The following is a 23,382-nucleotide window of genomic DNA, read 5'->3' on the forward strand; positions in this document are numbered from 1 at the left end:
TTTCATTTTCCTTCATATGGAACTAAAATGGCAGAGACATTCACTGCGCAGGAGTTACGATTCAGAAACGCGCGAAGTTGACGGCGGCGCGTGCACGGAGGCACCAGCACGGAGGCGCCAAGTGTGGGTTCGCTGGAAAATCTGAAAACTATTTAGATAATACGAACTTGAAATTATCGGATTTGAATGATGAAAGAATCTTCTAAAAAGGTCAGTTATACGACGTCTATTTTCCTTACTTGTTAACATAAATCCTTTGATCGTTTTTGTCCATTAAGTCCATACTCCATATTGATATAGTGTCAAAGATGTGCCTCTTTTCACTCAGTGCTTTTTTCAAATTGAAATCAACTTCTGTTTGTTTAAAATCATGTTTTAAAATAAAGCTCCGGTTGGTAATGGTATGCTGATTCTGGTGGCTTATCAGTCACATTGACCAGTGTGACTCGGACTGTGCGCCACTGTGCAGTTATAGGAAATATGCCACTTTTAGCATGGAGTTTTGAACTGGAAAAGCTTTTCTGTAGCTTGCGCTGAGACAAGCACATATCAAGGAGCTTTTACGCCCCAACAACTGCCCTAGACAAAGATGTTTCATTTTTTGTTCTGAAAAGAGTGCCTTGTAGGGGAATGTGGTGCCTTGTTGTTGTAGAGGAATGTGGTGACTTGTAGAAGAATGCCATGAAAGCAGCCACCTGTCGCAGAGGCTAAGCTAAGACAATCAGCATGTAGTTGCTTTTGAATTAGGCAGTATGGCTAAAACGCGTAATAAGCTTCTGCGCTGTTAACCCTTGCCGGCACAGGCCATTTTGAGTCCTTCGACGGCACAAGGGGGGGTTGGTACGACCCCCCCTCGCGTTTGGCCCCTGATCGAGCTAGAGCTTTGCGGAAAAAACGAGCGTGTTGCCCGTCACAAGAGGAAGCCGATGATACCCAATTTTAAGGTCCTAGGTCATCTGGTGACCTTCCAGGTCAGGTCAATGACCCGAAAACCGGGAAACTCGGGACCTGTTAGAAAGTCGTAAAGTGTGGCTGCTATGTGGTTTTCCGGGGTGCTGATCACGAATATCGTGTTAGTTTTGATCAGAGATGATGTCTTTAAGCATTTAGACCAGGTCGGGTCAGGTCAGGTCAGGTCAACCAACCGGTAGGGGTTGTGACGGGTATTCGTAATACATGTCAACCGCCTCGGACAGCTTCGTAACATATTACGAAGGCACCAAAACTACTTCGTAAATGTTCAAATGGTTGCTAAATTCGAATTCAGCTCCAAAAACTAGCCTAGAAACATGTAAAACTCGAAAAAGTGAACCGAGGTCACCAAAGGTCAATGACCTGACCTGACCTTCAGGTGACCTTGACACCCACCCTAATGCATGGGAGCAACATCAAATCACATGTTTGAACGTTTGAAACCACGAAAAACTTGCAAGCGCGCGGCTAATGCGAGCCGACATGCGCCAAACCGCGATTTCGGCCAAACATGGTCACAGAAAAGAGGACACAGGTCAAAGGTCATTGGGGTCAGGGTCATGAAATTTTCAGGGTAGGTGTAAAATTGATCAATGCGAGGGTACTGAAAGTTTCGTCGCGATCGGCCGCTTTTTACGCGAGTTATTCGCGAAAAACCTTAGGGGGGGTTGCATCAACCCCCCCCCCCCCCTGTGCCGGCGAGGGTTAAGCTTCTACGATAGATGAACTATAGTTTTCCTATATTTTTTTATAAATATTAATGATGTTCTTTTCCAATCATTTGGAGCTTAAAAAGCCATTAAACTGCTGCAAAAACTAAATAAGGTGATCTTTATGACTTTTGCCTATCAAAACACGCATTTTCTATAGTTAGAATCTACTTCTCCATGCAAATAATAACTTTTCCCCTTATATAGGGAAAGAGGTATATTTCATTTAATTGCAAAGTTATTAGAATAAAATGGATGTTTTTTTCTGTTGAGGTACCTAAGAGAAGTTGGAACTTTCATGAATATTTGACAGTAAGCATATTTAATTAGGTTCTGAATGCCCCCCTTTTCTGGATCTTCCAATGCATGCTTAAAGATTTTTACACCTGACCTATGTAGGTTTGGATCATGTAAGCATCTGCCTGGGAGTATTGGAATGGCGAAGAAATTTGTTATTCTTTAATGATATGCTTTACCTGATTTTCACAGATGACATATATCCAGAATGGCAAGAAAATTACTTGGCTGGAGGAAGATCCATCTCCTCCCACCAAAGTTACAAGAATTTCCAAAACATATTACAGGTAATGTTTCATTCAGTTAAGCTTCTTGTCCTTATCATGTGATACTCTTTATCATTAAAAGCAACTAGATTTTACTTATTAGTACAGACCTTTAAGAAGGTAAACATCCACTTTTCTGCTCTTCTTTCTTTAAAAAGTGAAAATACTATTTACAACTTTTACTGGAAATGTGGAGGTAATGCTGGTTGCTGGTCAGAGCCCCACCCATTTTTGTTTTTTTAAATTGCTAGAGTCTGGGTTGTTTATGCCCATGCTGCCCATGGTCCTTTTTCAGATCCTGTAAATTTGGGAATCTGCGCCTGGCAGTTGGCGACTTTGTCTTGATAGCTGACTTATCAGCTGGAGATGAAGACCATGTGGATGGCTGTGAAATAGCTGAAATCACTCATATGTATGACACAGGTGAGAAGTTTCTACCTAGAAACCTGTTTTGCACATTTTGAATGAACTGAAAAGTTAAATCGGAGTCCTTGGAGTTTATTGCACAGGTCCTCTGCTCTACCGTCCCATTGGGAAATTCTGGGTTGTCTAGAGACTTCAAACTGATATTAAGTATTCCCAATATTTTAGGTATGTACCTTAAATATAATCACATACCTGTTCCATGACAATGCATGTAAAAAACAATAAATCTATGACTGTTTGTGGTTTCACGCCACTTCAGATCCACTCACTCTTCAACCATCAGTCACCGCTGTTATGGATCACTGAAGCCGCCACCTCTGCCTCTCACCCCCACATCACCGCTCGCAGGCGACCCGGACGAGAAGGACCCGTGCTGGCTGACTGTGCGGTGGTTCACGCGCTGGGACCTTCTGCCGCCGACGGTGCGCAAGAAGCTGCCGGTCGGCCTGCCACAGCCGCACCCGACCCGGGAGGTGGTACTGGACGGGCGGCCGTTCAGCCCAGAGGTGCTCATCAGCACTGTCTGGGACAAATGTGAGGTGAGTGTGAAGCTGTCAGCTGTTCTGCAAAGGCGACCGAGTGTGAGGCGAGAATGATTGTTGATGTTGGGTATTGGTAAGATGGTTGTCGGTCGGTGACTTCGCTAACAGGATCCTCACACTACATCTGGCTTGTTAGTGATATGCCTTACCATCGCTATTCATTTTTAGCGTTTGCATCGTTAAAAAAGCCGGGCGTGTTTCCCATAGTTGGTGCATCACAAAGAACAATGACATACATGACCATTGACCAGCGTCTTCACATGATTTACTCTGGGCCGAGCCGGTCACCTGCTCTACTGATCTTCCCTGTCCCCATCAGGTGCGCGTGCTGCAGCCATACGAGGACTCGGCGGTCGAGCGGAGCACCCGCGGCGCCCTAGAGCTGTTCGTCACCCGGTTCCAGCTGCAGACTAAGCCGCTGAAGCTGGTATCTATCTCCGGTCTGGACCTGGGTTTCGAGGATGAGGGGGAAAGAAAGAGAACAAAAACACCTCAGAAGACTGGTGGGAGGTCGAGGCAAGGTAGTGAGGCACCCGAAAGACGGGAGAAAGCAGGCGATGAACCCCGCGGGAGGCGAAAGAGGGAAGGAAGTGAAACTCCGGGAAGACAGAAGAGAGCGGGCAGTAAAACCCCGGAAAGACGGAGGAGGGAAAGAAGTGAAACTCCTGGTAGATGCAGGAGAGAGACAAGTGAAACCCCCAGAAGGCGGAAGAGGGAGGGAAGTGAAACTCCTGGAAGACAGAAGAGGGCGGGCAGTGAAACCCCAGGAAAACGGAGGAGGGACAGAAGTGAGACCCCCGGGAGACAAATAAGAGAAGTTAGTAAAACTCCCGGGAAACAGAAGAGGACGGGCGGCGAGACCCCGGCGAAACAGAAAAGAGCGGGCAGTGAAACTCCAGGGAAACAGAAGAGAGCTGGCAGCGAGGCTCCCGGTGAAACGCCCACTGCTGAACGAAGGACACGATCGACGGGAAAGGAGAATAGTGAGTCAGGGTTAATTGCGTTTGAGAGCAGGGGCTTTGGTATAAACGTCAGCTTTGTCGAGTGGGGATCGTGTGGGTTGGGTTGTAAACAAAACAAAAAAACCGTTTTCTAACTTATTTGTGGTATGCTGGGACAAACTGCGAATTGCTTTGGTGGATTGCCGAATGCATCCCACATGGAGACTAGGTATATAGTCTAAGGGCTCATTACTCTTTGACACTCAGCAGATGCTAGCATTTTTGGTGGCTGTTAGCATGTGTAAGCATTTGTAGTAATTCCGCTGTTTGCTGACAGATGCGCCAACCACGCCGTCGCAGCAGCCGCCTTCCAAAGAGGGCCTGTCCCGTTCGGGCCGGCGTCGTAAGGAGCGCAGCTACCGTGACCTCGTGGAGGGCAAGGTGGGTGACCGTGGTGGGCTCCGTACCGGTCAGGGTGAGGCTGGTGTGCGGGGCTAACAAAGCCGAGGCTAGATAAGACAACAGTGGCAATGGAGATAGGCATTGTAGCTATGCAAGAGCTTAGGATCGCTTAGCGTGGTCTTTATAGTGCCTATGAAGGGTTATGATGAGGTACTACTAATTAGTTCTACGATTAAAGATGTCTGGGTAAGCGTCCTTCGTTTAGTTTATTTGTTTGATGCGCTAGTTTTCTCAGGCTGTATGAGGGTTTATTGTTGGATCAGACCAGTCCCCGGTGAACGTTTCAGGCCCCCGGTATCACTGCTGGCGTGGGCTCTGTCCTGCCCTCGTTCTCGCCTTCCGTTCGCCTCAGTCGGGCGTCCTGTCCTCCCGGAGTGTCCTATTACACCAGGTCCTCTCGAGCGTCCTCACAGGCCGCAACGGTAAGGGCTCTTTTTCTTACCTTACGATCCACTTTTGTATAATCTCTCGTATCCTGTTTATGTTTCTACACACTTCATGCAAATCTTCAGCACATTAAGTAGGCACTTCTACTGTGCAACAAAAGATGCTTATCTTTGAGCTGTCTCCAGCACAGGTGTGACTGGCTTTTGTTTTTTTCAGACGAGCTGGGAGGATGAAGATGCCATTACCATAAGCTACACGTCACCTAAAATGGTCATGAAAATGAGTCGACTCACCGACAGCAAAATTCGACAGATGCTGCTGGAAGATGATGATGTAAGTATGAAGATATGATTTAAAAAATGAATTGGAGAAGAAAGTTTATAAGCTGACACGTCGTTGATGTGGTGGCTGGACAGTTTTTTGACCTGATATTACTTCTGGTAGGTACTCACTAATCAGTCTGGTGCAGTTGGTTATGTGCTGGTGTGAGATAAAACGTTAATTTCCACTATGACTGTGATCCACAGAGTGATTCGTCTCTCCCGGATAGCGGTCGAAGCACGCCTGTCCCCGTCAAAAAGAAAACGCCACGTGCGTCCAGAGAAACCACCCCAGCGCGCGGCTTGAAGCGGACAGCGTCCCAGTCTAAGACAGACAGCCCTGCACGAGCCAGACCTGAACCATCCCGCTCCCGGGGTGCCACGCCTGTGAAGCGGGACGCGTCCCGTACCAGCACTCCGTCCAAGCCTGAACCGTCCCGTTCCCGGGGTGCCACGCCCGTGAAGCGGGACGCGTCCCGTGCCAGCACTCCGTCCTCTGGCGGCGCGCGGTCGGCGGGCAGGGGCACACCTCGCTCGGCGGGACGGGGCTCCGCGTCTCCATCGGCCGGCCGCAGCACGCCGCGATCGGCGCGTCGCTCGCTCTGCCTCCAACCGAGTCTGGCCACGGTGACCGAGGAGCGATCCCCCGGCGCCGCCAGCGCCCGCCCCAGTGACCCGCCGCCGGCGCGGCGCCTGTTCGCCGCGGACGCCGGCGGCGCCAAGAGACGCCGTCTGTCATTGGCCGTTGACTCAGAGAACGAGGAGGAAGAGGAGGTCGCTCCGCGCCGCGGCGGAGGACGCAGTCGTGCTGCCAGCGCCCGGCGCACCGAGGAACTCCCGGAGGAGAGTTCCCAGGAGGAAGAGTGGACGCCCGTCAAACGGCGAACGGGCCGTGCGGCCGCGTCCCCGGCGACTCCGTCCCGCGGCCGGGGCAGGGGGCGCGGCGGTCGATCGGTCACGGCCTCTCCCAGGACCCCGAAGGTGAGCTGTCAGTGCCATCGGACTTCCTGCCTTCCTCCTGTGCTTATCTCGGAATTCAGGGAAATATACATACGTTTTTGGGATACAAAAATGTGTGTGATGTAGCATCAGATATCCCTATGTTATTGCTTATCATCGTGATTTAACTTGAATATTTCCGAGACCCAAGATACCAATATGGTTACATTTTTACATCCGCTTACTTATCAATCCTCGCTCTTCATTCTTTTTGTTACTGCACTGACCGCCAAGTAATTGTGATTTGTGGCCCACCCAGCATCATAACTACCTAGTCATTCCCCTGCCAGGTTGGCGGCACACCCCTGGTGCCCGGCCGGTCAGCCGGCTGTCTGGACACGCCCGGTACACCGCTAGAGCGGGCCCGCAGTCGACTGCACGTGGCTGCGGTACCCGAGGCGCTGCCCTGCCGTGAGAATGAGTTCCTCGACATCTACACCTTCGTGGAGGCGCGACTACTGGATGGTACTGGCGGGTGAGTTCAGTTTAGCTGACGATGGGAAGGACGTCGTGGGCGAGGCAATAGTTGAGCGAGTGGGTTAGTGATAGCTATATCAATGATCGAATTTATTGATCTAATCGAAAGGATGATATGCGGTACTACTTTACAGTGGTGCTCTGTTGTCCTGACTTGTGTGAACTTGAAAGTATGGTGGTAATTAGCAAGGAACATTTTTGTATAGTCATCAATTTCTTTTATATTGATCGGTTGGTAACTGGCTTATACATTATTTCATACGTCATTGCACCTGTACACTACGTCATTTCTTGCCAGGTGCATGTACGTGAGCGGCGTTCCGGGCACGGGGAAGACGGCTACCATGAGGGAGGTGGTGCGCAGTTTACAGGAAGGCGTCCAGACCGGTGACCTGCCCGCCTTCCAGGTAGACAACGCGGCGCTGCAGTGCGACCCGGGGCACTGGGGAACGAACCGCTTCTAAACCATGTCGTAAATGTTTGGCTAGGAATGCAAGTTAAAACAGCGGTTGTTGTTTTTCACTGATTTTACCATATTACTCCGGGTTGTCATTTGTCGCACGACGTGTCTTTTGTAGGTTTTTTTTTCATCCGTGAACCCTGCGCATTCTTCTAAATACACTTAGGTAACGTATGCTACCTATTTCGTCCTTACTCAAGTTACAAGCAACGTCACTAACAATTAACTCCCTGTTGCAGCAATGTTCGTCAATCCGACAACTGACCACTCCCTCCCTCCCTCCCCCTCCCCCACTTCTCTCACCACCAGTTTATCGAGGTGAACGGTATGCGTCTGACGGAGCCGCAGCGCGCCTACTGTCAGATCCTCTCCGAACTGACCGGCACCAAGGCCGTACCCGAGCACGCCGCTCAGATGCTCGATAAGCGCTTCTCACAGCCGGCCGGCCGACGCCAGCCGCTGCTGCTTATGGTCGACGAGGTGAGGCGAAGGGATGGAAAACAACGGGTGTTTCGGAAGCATGATGCTCTAATAAATATTCCGTTTTACGTTGATGATTGAAAAGGGGTAGCTCAGCACTTGTGAGCATTTAAATCCCCCTCCCCCCCCCCCACGTTTGCGTATTTTATCCCGACATCGCACTGATATTCCAATCACACCTTGCGTATTTCAGTGTTGTCTTTCCTCTTGCAGTACAGCTTAATCACATCCGCTGTTATATATCTCAGTTCCCCCGCCGATAGGGCCACTAAAAAAGTGACCCCGAGCGCGCCGTCACCCTCCCACCGTGCTCACTCCGTCCCCCCCCCCCCTCGGTAGCTGGACCTGCTGTGGACGAGGAAGCAGAACGTCCTCTACAATCTATTCGACTGGCCGAGCCGGCCGCACGCGCGGCTGATCGTCGTCGCTATCGCCAACACGATGGACCTGCCGGAGAGGATCATGATGAACCGCGTCTCCAGTCGACTGGTGAGGGACGGACCGTGGAGGGGACGGGAAGGGTGGTGGAGAGAGGCGAGGGAGCAGCAATGATTTAGATTCATTGGTGCAGACAGGTGATAAAAAAGCACAGTTTTCATTTATCTGTGGAGTCAGCCAACCAATGGTGTCGGCCGTCGTGCGCCCAAAAGCCGAACGTCATTATCATCATGTCTGTTCATAGATTGTTGTGCGGATACTCGACATTTCTTATTTATCTAATCTCAGTTAATGTGCATGCATTATCTGGTGATGCTAAATTAGGTGGTCGTGATAGGGTAAATTCACTCGTGCTGCCGATCCGGCTGGTATTTCTGGTCCTGCCTGTGTGCAGCGGTATAGCACCGATCCCAGAGAAGCCAAGCCTTTTATGATTCGCATGACCTCACTGTATCCGCCGATGACTCGTTTCGATCCAATGTATGATCTGCTGTCTGACTGATCGGTACGTGTGACCTGTGTGACCTCTGACCTCGCCGTCTCTCCGTCAGGGTCTGACACGGATGACCTTCCAGCCGTACACGTTCAAACAGCTCCAGGAGATTGTCTCCAGCCGACTGAGCGGTCTCGACGCCTTCGACCCCGACGCCATTCAGCTGGTGGCCAGGTGAGCTGTCGAAGAAGAGAGGGGGAGATGGAAAACACAAGGAATACAGGGGAAGATTTTAAGGCGCACGGCTCGGCGGGCTACGACGATCGAGTGGTGTTTAGAGTGAGATGCGCCGAATTCAGTAACGTACTCTCTACTCTATCATGTCATGCAACACCTTGCGTTTGATTTGCTGACGGATGAGCTCTGTGTCGGCTGACATGGTCCGCGCTGTATGTTGGCTAACATGGCCTGTCCTCCTCTTCAGGAAGGTGGCTGCCGTGTCCGGTGACGCCCGCCGCGCTCTCGACATCTGTCGGCGGGCCACGGAACTAGCGGAGCGCGGTCCGGCCGCTGAGCGGCGCCACATGTCACCCAGGAAGGCCAAGACCTCGGCGCTGGTGGCTATGGAGCACGTCAACGCCGCCATCCAGGAGATGTTCGCTTCGCCAAAAATTGTCGCCATTCGGTGAGTACTGAGAAGCTACCAGAACCATGTATGAGGAATGGTGTAGCATTTCCGAGCGAAATGTGCCGTGAAGTGCGGGTTCTGTTGCAATTAGATGCCCGTCAAATATAAAGGTGTTTCTCCTCCGTTCCGTCGTTTCCATCCTCAGGATACTGAAATCCTTCTTCCACGCCGCAACCCCCATTCCGGGCTGGACCGGCACCTTTATCTCATGCGGGCTGCTCCCTTGGAGCGGCACCGCTGCTCCCAGGGAAGCACACCCGTATCCGGGTGCAGAGAGTGCTTGGGGCTGGTCGGCCTGTCCATTCGGACGGGCTCAGCCCCGGTGACTCTGTAGGGTGTCTGCCCAGACCAATGTCTCCCCCAAATCCTATCATCCTCCTGGCTCTGAAATGATCTTGTCAGACCGAAAGGGCCTAAAAAAAAAAAATGATGCTGCTTCTATCTGATTATTCGGGATCGGGAATGGTGTCCAATGGGTGAAGTCGTTGCTTTCTAATCCAGCCCCTTTAGCAAACAAGCGGGATATTATCTGGCTAGTCATATTCGAGATTATTTGATCGAGTCCATTTGAGCGACCTTTAAAATGTTCGCAACCTGTCTGACTACTGTTACAAAACGGTTTATTGGACCTTTGTTTACATCCAAGCATCAATGTTTTTGTACCATAGAAGTTCACAGTAGCCCCTAACTATTCGCGGAGCAGTAGAAGCATTAAGCGAGAAAAAAAAACTGCAGATGCACGCCACTACCGTCCTAACCCGGTAGGTAACTGTGGCATAGCGTCACCATTTTCTGCTGCATTGATAACGGAGCTGGAAACGTGCCCGATGTGTCCAATCAAAGGAATTACCTACTTATAGCAACGGTGAAAAATAGGGTCGCCATTTGGGTAAATCAGTACATACTTAATTATTCCTGTAAAGGATCTAGTCTGTGAAGCTATCAATAGCTTGTTTACTTGGACAAGCCTTTGCGGTGATTTGCTATTACTGAGCGGGTCCTGCCTCACATCCATTGGATGGTTATTTCCGTATCGTTCCGTGTGTCGCCATGCCGGTCCTGCACGCGCGAGGTGCGTGCTCCGTCCCTGTCGTGGCGGACAGTGAACACGTCACGTGCTCACATCGTGTTTTCCGCCCTGAGACTTGTGTTTCTGACCTTAGCATTTCCAACAAATGGCCGCCTTTGTTTTTGCGTGTTGGAAAACCGCGTGACTTGATCCATTTTCTGTATTCAACATTACTGAAGGTTTTTAAAACGGATGCCCGATCTAGCTTTTTACTTGTTTTGCACCGTGGCATGGCATTCAGTTTCGTTGTTTCATTTTGTTACGACCGAGCGCTGCGAAGTCTTTTCAAATTAACGAGAAAAAATGCAGTATGAGCGGCCCCGCCCGGCTTGTAACTCTTTAGAGAGGCTTACTTAGGGTGTATATCTCGGCAACCGCTGGGCCGATTGACCTTCGATCTTTTTTTGTTGGGTAGCCCCATTCCTTCTACCCCGAAATTGGCTACTCTTGATACATCTAGGTGACCGTCGTGCCACGTGCCACGTGGAAATTCAAGGGTGTTCAAGCTGTTGTGCTGAAGTAGCACTTTTGGGAGGTCTATATCCCAGAAACCTCTGGGGTCGTTGACTTGCGGTCACTTTTGTAGGGTAGTTGCATCCCTTCTACCAAACATCGAATGGTGTCTACTCTCGATGCATGTGGGTGGCCCCCACTGCACGTGCCAAATGGAAAATGAAGAGTTGATGAATTTGTTCCCGTTGCAATAACTCGGCGATTACTGGAGCGATTGCGCTGAAACTTGGCATGCATGTGACACCCACCGGACAATGCATTATATGTGTCACGTTTGGGGTGCTACCGCACAGGCGCGCGTAAAGGGGTCATTTTCAATCGATAACGGCTAAGCCGATTGCGTTCAAATTTGGTTTACAGCTAGGGACCGTCGAGAAGAGTGCCGTTCAAAGTTCAGATGAGACCCAGTTTGCACGTGTGCACGTGCATGGTGACGCCTCCAGATCTCAAGAACAGCTGGGCCGATAGCGCTCAAATCTGGCACCCTGCTATAGACCGGCAAATAGGGTGCCCGTGCTCTCCAAGTCAGTTGGAAGTATCTTCTCTCACTAGCGCACGTGTAGGGCCCGCTCTCTCGCTCGCTCGTTTGTCGCCCGTCTCAAAAAGGCGCCTAACTGCCTCTGCGGTATCGTAGATTATGATGAGTTGCTTTGCAATAATTAGGCTTCTTTGTCGGTTTGAATATTTTATTATACAGTTATACACTAAGCATACACTGGGCTCGTGATTGTTTATCATTTGAACTGAAATTCGCATCTTTTTTTAGCTATACTCGTAAATTGTATCACTTAGGCTCCCTTATGGAGCAGACCCACACTATGACTGAAAGGATCACCACGCGAATTTAATGTCGTGGGGAGGGGGGGGGGGGGGGGTCAATATTACAGCGTATTGACTATGATCCAGGTAAACCTAACGTTTCCGAATTCTGACTGGTCAACATGGCTCATTTAGGACTCGTTCAATGTGCATCATCCGCTCATCCAGGGCTCCATGATATCCACATTGTCCGGCTGAGTGACTGCTGTTCCGGCTGTTCCAGCTGTCGTGTTCGTTCGTGGAAAACGCTGTTAGGAAGGTCCATCTTCACACGGGCGTTGCTGCTGAGGCGGATTTTATTTATTTTATCTTGTAATGTAAGTACATTGGCCTTTCATACAGCAGCTCAGCTGTAGAACTCCCATTTAGAAAAGATGGTCCGAGCTCGTAAAAAAAAAAACAGAAGCAAACATTATTCTATTTGTAGTTACTCTTACTTTTTGCCTTCTCAGTTCTCATGCACATAGGTCTGTTCTTAGCTTAGCGCAATGGCAAGCCGCTAACATTTTATCGATCTTCTTATTGCGTAGATTGCATCATTGCTTGTTTGTTTATCGTTTATTCTGGCACAGCTTACACGAAAACTGGGCGCCGATGACCACTGTAGTCTGGGCGCCCAAAAACCCCAATTCATCATCATTACACGAAAACTTCTGATTTTAAGGAGCTTTTGACACTTGTTTTACAGCAAACCTCACACTGATTTCATGGCAAAACGTTAATTTACCCTGATCTAATTCAAGGCTAGTTATAAGCTGGTATCAACAAGACCACTATGACAAAAGTGGTTGTTACGAGCGAGCGAGCGCAGCGAGCGAAGTGAGTCTTTTCAATATAACGGAAAAATCTCAGTATGAGCGGCCCGGCCCGGCCCGGCCCGGCCTGTAACGCTTTTGAGAGGCTTATATCTCAGCAACCGCTGGACCGATTGACCTGCGGTCTTTTTTGCTGGGTAGCCCAGTGGCGGCGGAAGCAGGGGGGCAAGGGGGGCAGCTGCACCCTAAAGCTATGGAAAGGGGCGCCTCGAAAATCTGTAGAGGTGGCAGGAAGTTAAGAGGTGCGGCAGCCATAAAGCTGAGCAGTGCGACACCGCAACTGATAAAGGCACTTGTGACACGAAGAGGGTGGCAATGACGTGGGAAAAGTATCTTTTGATATGCTGAAGAGTGGAGGGCATCCTTATCTGAAACAAAGGCAGATGCTGCCGACCCTGTCGAATATAATCTTGCCAGGCGATAAAGGCTAGGAAAGCGCAGCCACTCGAGAAGCGCGCCATGCGGAAGAGGGGCGCCTGCATGCGAAAGAGGGGCGCCTGTGTGTGGGACGAAAAAGAAACATTTATGGAGACTCCGAACGCCAACACGAACATATGAGGGCTTATAGCGTTGCAGGCTCCATGCGACAAAAAGGGGCGCCTGATGGCCGATATGCGAGAGTAAATTAGTTTGTGTAACATTTATCGGGGGCGGTTTGCCGTTTACAACATATGAATGTTAAGGGAGGTCCGAGATTGGGGCCTGTAAAATTGCACTGTCCGTATGGGCGGTTACACCCCTAGTGCTAGGGCGTATTTTGCGTTTTTTTTTTTACTGGGGAGATGATTATGACCAGGAATAGCACTCTGCAAACTTCTATGGGCGCCTGTATAGGGGGCGAAACTGATTTTCCAGTGCAGGGACGGCCATCGGCATTGTGGGGCGGCATTCATTCCACTGGGGCGTCTGCCAGTGTTGAAGGGCGGTATTCATTTCAATGGGGCGCCCGTTGGTGTTGATGGGCGACATGTATCACCTGGGGCGCCTATCGGAGATTGGGGCGGCATTAATTTCACTGAGGCGCCTATCGGCGTTGACGGGTGGTATTTATTCATCCGGGGCGCTTATCGGTGGTATAGGCCGGCATTCGCTTCACTGAGGTGCCTATCGGTGTTTTAAGGCGGCAGTAAATCCACTGGTGTCTGGGGCGCCTACCGGCGTCGAAAGGCGACATTCATAATTCATTTCACTGGGAGGCATATTGGTGTTGATGTGTAACATTCATTCTCCTGGGGCGCCCGGCAATGAGGGGGCGGCATTTATTCCGTTCCCCTGGGATGAGCCCCTATCGGTGTGGAGGCGTCGCCGTCGTATTAGTTTGAAATGGGGGCACCTCTGGGTGGTAATAGATGCATTCATTTCGCTGGGACACCTACCAGCGTTGATTGCCTGTATAATACAGGCAATAATGCAGGCATATCTTGAATGCAGGCAATTTACAAATGCTTGAATGACATTGAGCCAGGATGTCCGTTCCGAAGGGCTGACGTGATACTGATGACACCATTGAATGCAATAGTGCAGTGCAGCCCAGGCGGCATGCTGCTTACCGGCCTGCAATTCTCTGTCACCGAGTTAGTGTTATGGATTCGGCGCCTTATTCACTAGTCCACACGAAGGTATTGGAACCGTGGAACTCTTTTCGATATGCCTTATTCGGAGAATCTTAGGATATGGTGATGAGGTTGTTTCTAAACGAACATTATGAAGGTTACATTTACGCTATGGAATGTACCTAACTATTTCTCGTTACATAAAAACTGTAATTCTGAACGTGTTAACAGGTACAACACATTGTCAAACGTCTCTTCACTGTTTGTGTTACTACAACCGTGTATATGGTAAGGGGCGCCCAGCGGGAAGGGGCGCTTCAATATCGTTTGCACCCCTATCCTAGAATACCTTCCGCCGCCACTGGTAGCCCCATCCCTTCTACCCCGTAATTGACTACTTTTGATACATCTCAGTGACCGTCGTGGCACGTGCCACGTGAAAAGTCAAGGGTGTTCAAGCTGTTTTGCAAAAGTAGTGATTTTGAGAGGCTCATATCTCAGCAGCCGCTTGGGCGATTGACTTGCGGTAATTTTTGTAGGGTAGCTGCATCCCTTCTACCAAAGGTCGGATACTCTTGATCTATGTGAGTGACCCCCACTGCACGTGCAAAATACAAAAAGAAGAGGTGCCAAATTTGTTCCCATTTCAGTAACTCGGTAATTACTGGGGCGATTTTGCTGAAACTTGGCATACAGGTAGGCACCCACCAGGCAATGCATTCCCATGTGTTGCGGTTAGGGTGCTACTGCACGTGCGCACGTGCAGGGGGCGTTTCCAGATCTCGAGAATGGCTGGGCCGATGGCGCTCAAATTTGGTACACGGTTGGGGACCGGTTAGTAGGGTGCAGTGCAAAAGTCATTTTGGACTCCGTTTGCACGTGCGCACGTGCAGAATGCCGCTTCCAGATCTCAGGAACGGCTGGGCCGATTGCGTTCAAATTTGGCACACCGCTAGCGACCGGTTAGAAGGGTGCTTTGCACAAGCCCGTTGGAAGTACCCTCTCGCCCTTCCGCACGTGCAGGGCTCACTATCTCGCTCGCTCGTTCTTCGCCCAAAAGGCGTTTTACTGGTATATTATCCAGATTATTTGCCTCCATTTTGGAAATGTGGTGCGTGTGGCCTAAATTCGTGTGTTTACCTAAATTATACTGATTGTCCGAGAAGCAGCCGCTCCGCAGAGGTCGAGGGGATAATTGCTTGGTGGACATGCGAACGCTGTTTGTTGGATGCTGCACTCGTGAGTGCCGAACTGCACTGTCACAATGACGAAAATGATATGTTTTTGCCGTACGGGACTTGATGGTAGCCGGTGGTTATAGGTAACGCGGGCTGGCCTACCACTGTGCCTGTCACCGATCACGCGACAGTGCTACGGGAAATTTTGGTTTAATAGCTATTATTGAAATCCTCAAACATATTAAATATTCACCCCTAACGGTGTCGCATGTTTTAATCGTTGCTCAAGAAGGCGACTGTTTGATTCTAGGTGAATCAGATTCGTGCCGATGTACCAGATTCGATACCGATGCTGATGGTATTGCCTAAAGCTGGTTAATTGTGCTTGAAGTAGGCCTTCGATAACATTTTCAGCCGAGAATGTTTTTAGCAATAAGCATGACGGAAGAATCCACCTCCCCTTCCTGTTTCGGACCGTGGTTGCCGAGTTGAAGCTCTTCTGCCGTCAGACCGTGCCCCGTTTAGGGTCACTCTTGCAGGGGATGTCGGTTGAATTTGAGTTAATAAAAATTGTCAAATTTGTCAACAAAAAGTCCCTCAAATTTCAGGGAAGTTGTTTCTGTTTCAGGTCGTGCCCGGCTCAGGCGCGCTCCCTGCTCCAGGCTGTGGTGTCTAAGTTTCAGTTCCTCTGTCTCCGTTTCAGTTCCTCTGTCTCTGTTTCAGGTCGTGTCCGGCTCAGGCGCGCTCCCTGCTCCAGGCTGTGGTGTCCGAGTTTCAGTTCCTCTGTCTCCGTTTCAGTTCCTCTGTCTCTGTTCTAGGTCGTGCCCGGCACAGGCGCGCTCCCTGCTCCAGGCTGTGGTGTCCGAGTTTCAGCGCACCGGCTTGGAAGAGGCCCGGCTGGGCCGTGTATATGAACAGATGGCTGCCGCCTGCCGGTTCGAAGGTACGCTCGTACAAGGCTGGGCGGGAGCGAGGCGTCTTTTAGGAATTTGATAGAGTACCTTATGCAATGTACTTGAGCATTATCAGATACGTGCACTACCTTCCAAAGAAGTTCATGATTTTGTGATGACAGATATTTTCGAGGAACGTGCAAGTTGCAACATCCAGAGTGATGAGCAGCGTTTAGCCATTTTGTTATGCACCCAGCTTGTTTCCGTTTATCCGGTGCGAGTGTAACCATATGTTCGCTTCAGCCATATGACCTCATCAGTCTAATGAAGGGAATCAGTCTAAGTGTAAAGGAACGAGTGAAGCAGATCATTTTGGCTTAAAATCGCTGAATCATAAATGCATCTAAAAGCTTTTCGACGTAAAGCTTGCACCATGCGTAGCTTCAACTACGTCTACCGTGTATATGTGACGTACGCATACTAAAGTTCCCGCTCCCCATTTCTATCGTCCTGGCGAATGACTAGAACGACTGTGCGCTGTCGATCGATTGCGCTTTGATATGCAGTCGCTGGTGGTAACTACGCCGGCTGAGGTGATTTGGGAGTCTCATGACCGAAAATAACCGGTCACGTGCCAGCACCTTGACTTTGCGGCGTGCTAGGACACGGTTTTTAGGGTTGCACTTTAGGCCTGAACCGATTATAATGAGACTGCCGTGCACGTGCCTCTGTCGCGACAAAAAGTCCGTTGTAATATTTACGTGGCATGCAATATTGTGAAATGGGGCGTGGCCGCGTGAGAGCGTAATTGCACGAATGTTATAAACGAAAGAGTGAATAGAGCAATGTAGCATTTAAGTGTTTATCCTTAATGTCTTTGAACACTTGGGTGTTTGTAATGAATAATGAGTTATATCCGGAATTAAAACAGTACTTTAGCGTTGGTTATACACTCGTTAGTGAAAACTCAGCAGTAGCGTGTGAATAAGATGAGCCTTTACATCCTCAGCAGCGCTTGTAGCGCATAAAGCTGGATATGTCCCTGCACCATTTTCATAATGTCTTAGGTATTGTAATCGTTAGCTTTACATTGTTGCTTACATGCAGATAACGCATAACCATGAAACATCCATGCATTGGCTATTAATGGAGTCGGTTGACGCACGCTGCTTTCTTTACATTTAATGATCCCCATAGTGATAATCAGTGACATTCGATTAGTTTGATGCATAGCAGATTTAATGTCGTTTGGACTTTGGCTGCATGTCTTGTCGATGAGAACTTTATGCGGCAGGCTCTGAATTCATGCGTTAGCCTTTGCGTGTGCGCTGTTGCAGCCCTTTTTGTGTCCTTGTGCGATGTAAATTGTGAAGACAACCGTCTGTTCTGTGTTTCATTCTGGACTGCGTGCATACTGAGCGTATCCCTGGGAAACTGTTGCTACCTCGCAGGAAACCTTTCAACCGTTGTAACCGATTCAACATTACTGGCTGCACCCCTCCAACGCTTTTACTTTTTCAGAAGCCCCCGTTAAAGCCTTTGTCGTATGTGACACTTCCTCACCCTACAACGCTATGTACTTTGCTGTCTGTTGTACTCCTGCAGTCCTGCCGCTGGCCCTGCCCTCTGCGTTCTTTCGCCGCTGACCGTTGTCGCCCTGTGTTTGTCTCCGACCGCTGTCCGTTGCTGTGGCCCTTGCATTGATCGGCGTCGTTCTGGTTGGCTAATGTCGCTGTCCCCCGCTTCTGACTGATACCACTGCCCCCGCCGCTCACCGATGCTCCTGTTTCCCACCGCTGACCGGTCCCACCGCTTTGTCTGACCGGTGTCGTTCTTTCAACCAATGCCGTTGCCCCGCCTTTGACTGGTTTCGTCCCCTGCCCCGTCTCTGACCGGTGCCTCTCTCCGCCAGGCGTCTCGCCTCCCACTCTCTCCGAGGTGTTCGCTCTGGTGAGTCAGCTGACGGCGGTCCGTCTGCTGCACGCCCAACACGCCAGACATGACCTCGAGACCCGGCTGAGACTCAACATCAGCGTGGACGACGTGTCGTACGCGGTGCAGGAGATGCCTGACCTGTGACCGGTCAGAGGGGGATCAGGGGTGACGTCTGACCTGTGACCGGTCAGGGGGTGACTATTCGATCTGTGACCGGTCAGGGGGTGACTGGACCGATCTGTGACCGGTCAGGGGGTGACTGTGGGCCGACCTGTGACCGGTCCGAGGGTGACTGGACCGACCTGTGACCGGCCAGAGGGTGACTGTGGTCTGACCTGTGACCGGTCAGGAGGTGGCTGTGGACTCCGACCTGTGACCGGTCAGATGGGGACATGGTTTGACCTGTGACCGGTCAGAGGGGGATCAGGGGTGGCGTCTGACCTGTGACCGGTAAGGGGATGACGGTGGTCAGACATGTGACTGGTCAAAGGGTGACGGTGGTCCGACCTGTGACTGGTCAGAGGGGGTGACCGTGGTCTGACCTGTGACCGGTCAGGAGGTGGCTGTGGGCTCCGACCTGTGATCAGTCATGGTGACATGTCAGTCTTGAGTGACACCATGGAATGGGATGGTGTTCGAAAGTGATTGTTGAGGATATTCCTTGCCCGTGACCGGCTGGCCGGCGGTTAAACATGCTAAATTCGGAATTTATTGTCATGTGCTCAGAAATCGTGAAATGATCATATACCTTCATCAAAAAACTTAAAATGCTATAGATACAGCAAAGCACACGGCCAATCTGGCCTGCATAGCTGGTATAGAAAAGTTAAGTGATGAAAAACAGAAATGAATTTAAGGCAAGTTCATTATATAATGGGCCTCAGGCCTTCAGTCTGCAACAAGCTACAAAATAGCTTACCCTGGAATATTTTGTTCATCCCTTGGCCCAAATCCCTTTCATGTTCCCTGCCTTTGACAAGACACAATCGCGATTAATGAATGGTTGAGTCGTGACTCGTGACTCGCACTATTAATGGGTGACGTCATCAAAAGTTCAGCTCGTTTCTCTTGCACAAGTAATCTCTTCTAACAGCTGATAACATTAAAAAGTAAACAAGTACGAGGCGAAGCGGGAGGGCCGGTACCGAAGGGATGGTGGGACTGATGTTGGCTAGTGATTTGCAAGCGGCTGTCTGACATTTTCACACCGATACTGTCGAACTAACTACGTCCTTCTTTATTCCTGCTGAATTAGCAGACATTCGTGAACCGCGCATTCGGCGTTAGGTGGTCATTTTCGGATATCCCTGGTCATTCGGCCTCGGCTTCGTAGAGGGCGATCATTTATAATTCGGATCATTTTTTTTTTATTGATGTTGGCGGCGTTGCTCCACTTTGCGGCTGGTCATCAAGGCTGCTGCATTCCGTCTAGCGTGCTTCGCCGATTGTCCTGCTGGTGACGTGACCTTTATAGCCGGCGTTCATGTCATTTGATTGGCATGGCTGGTTATTGTGGGAGGTTTGCTGGCTGATTTCAACGGGAGCAGTGGTGATGTGTTCTTTTTGTGTTCGTAGATTCTGTTTTTATAGTGTGGCATTTGGTTGAATGACTGCATGTCTTGTGAATTGTAAAGACGAAAAGGCTACATGTCTAAACAAGGCCATCCTTCCGATATTGGTGGCTCATTTCATTATGAGTTGGTTTTGCCATGCGCCGACATCGGTCATGCATTTTTATACTACGTTTGGCTCTTACTGTTAATTTAGACGTCTTTAACTTCTTAGTGCCATCCCTGAGCATGTTTTCCTCTCTTATTTTAGGCTTAGATTTGCAGTAAAAGTTAAACAGACAGCAGTTAATCCACTTTGGGTGTGACCGTTGGTACAAAACACAGTGATAGCATTGGTCCGGACGCGCTACCGAGTTCGTTCAGGGACGGAGTGTCTTCCTGCCGTCGTCTGCTCGTTGTTACTCTCCGATTTTGTACAATTGTTCTCCGATGTGGCCCTCGGCGTACCGTGTGTGGACCGGGTGGGTCTCGATTGGTCTAGCTCGCCCGTTCCAGGTCGAGTTGGTCTTGGACAGGTCAGGGGTTTGTTGCCATTTGTATACTGCCGCGTGTGTATTTTTGTACTGTTTGTGATGGATTGAAATTTGATTATGCGTGCTTTGCATTCAATATAGTCCCAAAGCAATAATTCAATTGTTTGTAATTCTGTATCAATGAAACGCAAAAGTGTACAATGGAATGCAAGAGTAGATTGATACAGAACTAATATTCATTCTTCAAAATCGTCTGCTGGATACTGCAGGAGTGCTGGATAAAGCGTCACGATAGAATACAACGCACATTGTCTGTCATACATGAGGAACACCGTGGGTATCGACTCTCGTTTATGACTTATCAATATTTAACGTATGCTGGGAACGACGGCCGACGCCCACGTGTATGTCGGAGAACCGATAAAAGGCGTAGAAGAATATGTGAGTGCACCGGACTCCGACCACTATCGGCCAGTCACTTTGCTGCACAGTCATCAAGAAAGCTGGAAACTATATGTCTAAGGTGCCTTTCGGCATAAAGTGTGTTCACTGGTGTCTGTATTTCCAGCTTACATAAGGTAGTCATTCGTCAGAAAAAGTGGCGCAGTTGGACGTATGGGTAGTGGGAAGCAGTAAAACACGAGTGGTGCAGTCCAGGCCATGGGTATCCAGACAATCGCCGCATGACGGCTTCAACGATTGGGACATTCGTCTGTCCGTGTAGTCCCGGTGGTAGGTTCTTCTACGAGTTGGAATCCATCTACATTATTATAAATCCTTTAAAAAATAACTCCATCGTTGCCACCATGAACGCTGTGCCGCTTTGCAATGGTTTTTGCAATGCCGTCGATTGGCGTGCGAAGGTGAACTCTTTTTTATGATTTGGGGTGCTTGTTAAACATAAAACGTGCTAGCCTTGTCATAAAACGTTATTGTCGATTAGCCTTGAAATCAAGGGTTTACATAACGTTGCCTTTGGTGTTCATTTCTAATTTTTGCCTTCGTTTGTTTTGTCACGTGTTCAGCGTATACGTATGTATGTTAACCCGCGCCCTGCTGGGGGGTGTTTGAACACCCCCTTGTGGTTTTTCGCGAATATCTCCGCGCCGCCGTTTTTGGTACACCTTATCATACATCAATTCTACACATGTTGTGAAAATTTCAGACCAAGGTCATTCAAGGTCAGGTCACCAGGTCACTTGAAGTGACCTCACCTCATAAAAAGTTTCAATGTCTGTCATAGCTACACCGAGTGACCGATCGCTTTGAAACTTTCAGCGATTGCTAAGAGCAACAGCATGTACAAAATGTATATCTCAGAATTATGATATCGATGACCTAAGGTCAGGTCAATTTTGCGACCTCCCCATTATAAGTCAATGGGAGAAAATTGAAATGCGCCTCTTTTGGACGAAATACATTATAAACACTCCCAAACACCGAATTACAAGTGGTTTAGACACACTGAACATGAAAATGGTGTCCGTGACCCTTGTTTATGCCCTGAGGTCATCTTAGGTCACGAATGGTATCTAACAGTTTTTCGCAAATAACTTTTGATAGAGGCATGCTAGAGCGATGAAAACGCCTTAGATGTGTTCAGCTCGACGATACGGATCGACTGATATGCAACATGACCCTTTCCGGTCAGGTCATGACCTTGACCTGAGGTCAAATTTTAAAGTTGACCTTTCAAGGTCAAGTTATAGTTCATTCGATGCATCTTGACGAGAGGAACACGATGCCGGTAATAGTAAGCTCGTACAAGGCTTTGGTCAAAAGTTATTGCAGAAAAACTGTTTCCGAAAAAATCGGCTATTTTTGCAGTTTTTGCCCCCTGCAGGCAAAACCGTTGACGTTAGGTCAAATCTGAGAGATTTACTCAGAAAGGGCGTTAATAGGGCTATCGAATGCGCTTTTCCGCGGCGCTGTAGCTCTATTGGTTCCCGAGTTATGCGTTGGCTTCTTGGAAATTTTCGATATTCGACCTGGAAATCGGCGAAATTTTGCCTTTAATGACCTCTGGTGACCTGACCTTTGACCTGACCAAAAAATTGACTGAAGTGATTTCGTCATTATTTTTGATGCTCTTTCGAACGCCGCCTTCCGCGTATCGCTACGTGGCCCAGGAGCCGAGTTACAAGGGGGGTGTTCAAACACCCCCCCCCCCAGCAGGGCGTGGAAATCCAGGACCCCCAGCCGGGCGCGGGTTAATACATACGCTAGACTGTTCGAAAAGTCATTGACTATGCATTCATGCTTTGGGTATTCTCATGCGAGAGCTCTTCCCCCCTCCGTTCCGTTGTTTCCATCCTCAGGAATCAGGATAGATTAATCCTTCTCATCCGCACCCCCTGTTCCATGCTGGACGGTCACCTTTATTCCACATGGGTAGCTCCACCCCGGAGCACGCCCATGGCCGGGTGCCATGATCGCTAGCGGGGCTGGGTGGCCTGTCCACGTCCACTGCTATTCACAGCTCAGCTCCAACGGGTTACCAGGGTGCCCGCCCAGACCAATGTCTCCCGCTAATTCCTACAGGGTCTTTCATAATGAATGTTACTTTTGAACATTTAGTTAGGAGCTCTTAATTTATCACTTCCGCGTGAATTTTATATGCGTATTGTTGCAAATTGATTAGGGTTTTGTCCCAAAAAATAAAAAATTCACAACGCCAATTTTCCTTCACGGAAAAGCAGAGTATGTCGATGTTAGAGTGAGTTTGCGAAATCGGTGGCTCCGCGGATGAACATCAAGTCTAGTATATTCGCGGATAAACGGGCGGGGATCCGCGGATGAACAAGACTCTTTAGGATAACCGCGAACTCCCTGAAGAGTTGACGAGATCCGCGAACCACCCGGGGAATCCGCGGAGTAACGATTCATTCTAGTGAGTTTGCGAAGGTCCTTTGCGTTTCATGCAGCTATCTTATGACAAGAATCAAGAATGCAAGGGCATATTGGTTAGATCGTCTGCGACTTAACCCTCGCCCGTATTGGTGTTTTCCCAGTTGCTGTTGGAATTCGCGGAGTAGGTACCGATTCATTCTAGTGAGTTCGCGAATTATTCTTTCATCTCGCTTAGACGTCGCTCGCAAATATCAATATGCAATTAAATAATGGACGGTAAGCCATTTTTGGCGTGGTTGAACTTCTGCGACCAGTCTGCTTACTTTTCTCCCAACCATGAATGGAAAGCTGAAAAGGCATCTGAGTGATCATGTGAATGTATGCAAGTGTGTATGAATAACAGTAATGCTCACTC

The 23,382-nt window shown here is 49.3% G+C and overlaps 1 protein-coding gene across 1 annotated transcript; it reads left to right on the plus strand.

Moving 5' to 3' along the window:
* The first annotated feature begins 120 nt into the window (after positions 1 to 120).
* LOC122383926 (origin recognition complex subunit 1-like) lies at positions 121 to 20,272 on the plus strand. The gene is made up of 17 exons (XM_043370809.1): positions 121 to 210; positions 2,172 to 2,266; positions 2,541 to 2,668; positions 3,020 to 3,210; positions 3,533 to 4,196; positions 4,492 to 4,595; positions 4,904 to 5,038; positions 5,220 to 5,336; positions 5,531 to 6,304; positions 6,613 to 6,797; positions 7,098 to 7,206; positions 7,569 to 7,739; positions 8,079 to 8,228; positions 8,729 to 8,844; positions 9,095 to 9,295; positions 16,064 to 16,188; positions 18,051 to 20,272. The coding sequence occupies exons 1-17, from the start codon at positions 187 to 189 to the stop codon at positions 18,215 to 18,217; spliced, it is 3,456 nt and encodes a 1,151-aa protein (XP_043226744.1). The 5' UTR covers positions 121 to 186; the 3' UTR covers positions 18,218 to 20,272.
* The last annotated feature ends 3,110 nt before the right edge of the window (positions 20,273 to 23,382 follow it).

This window comes from Amphibalanus amphitrite, unplaced genomic scaffold (assembly GCF_019059575.1).
Source record: "Amphibalanus amphitrite isolate SeventyFive unplaced genomic scaffold, NRLGWU_Aamphi_draft 000177F_arrow, whole genome shotgun sequence".
Classification (NCBI taxonomy): domain Eukaryota; kingdom Metazoa; phylum Arthropoda; class Thecostraca; order Balanomorpha; family Balanidae; genus Amphibalanus; species Amphibalanus amphitrite.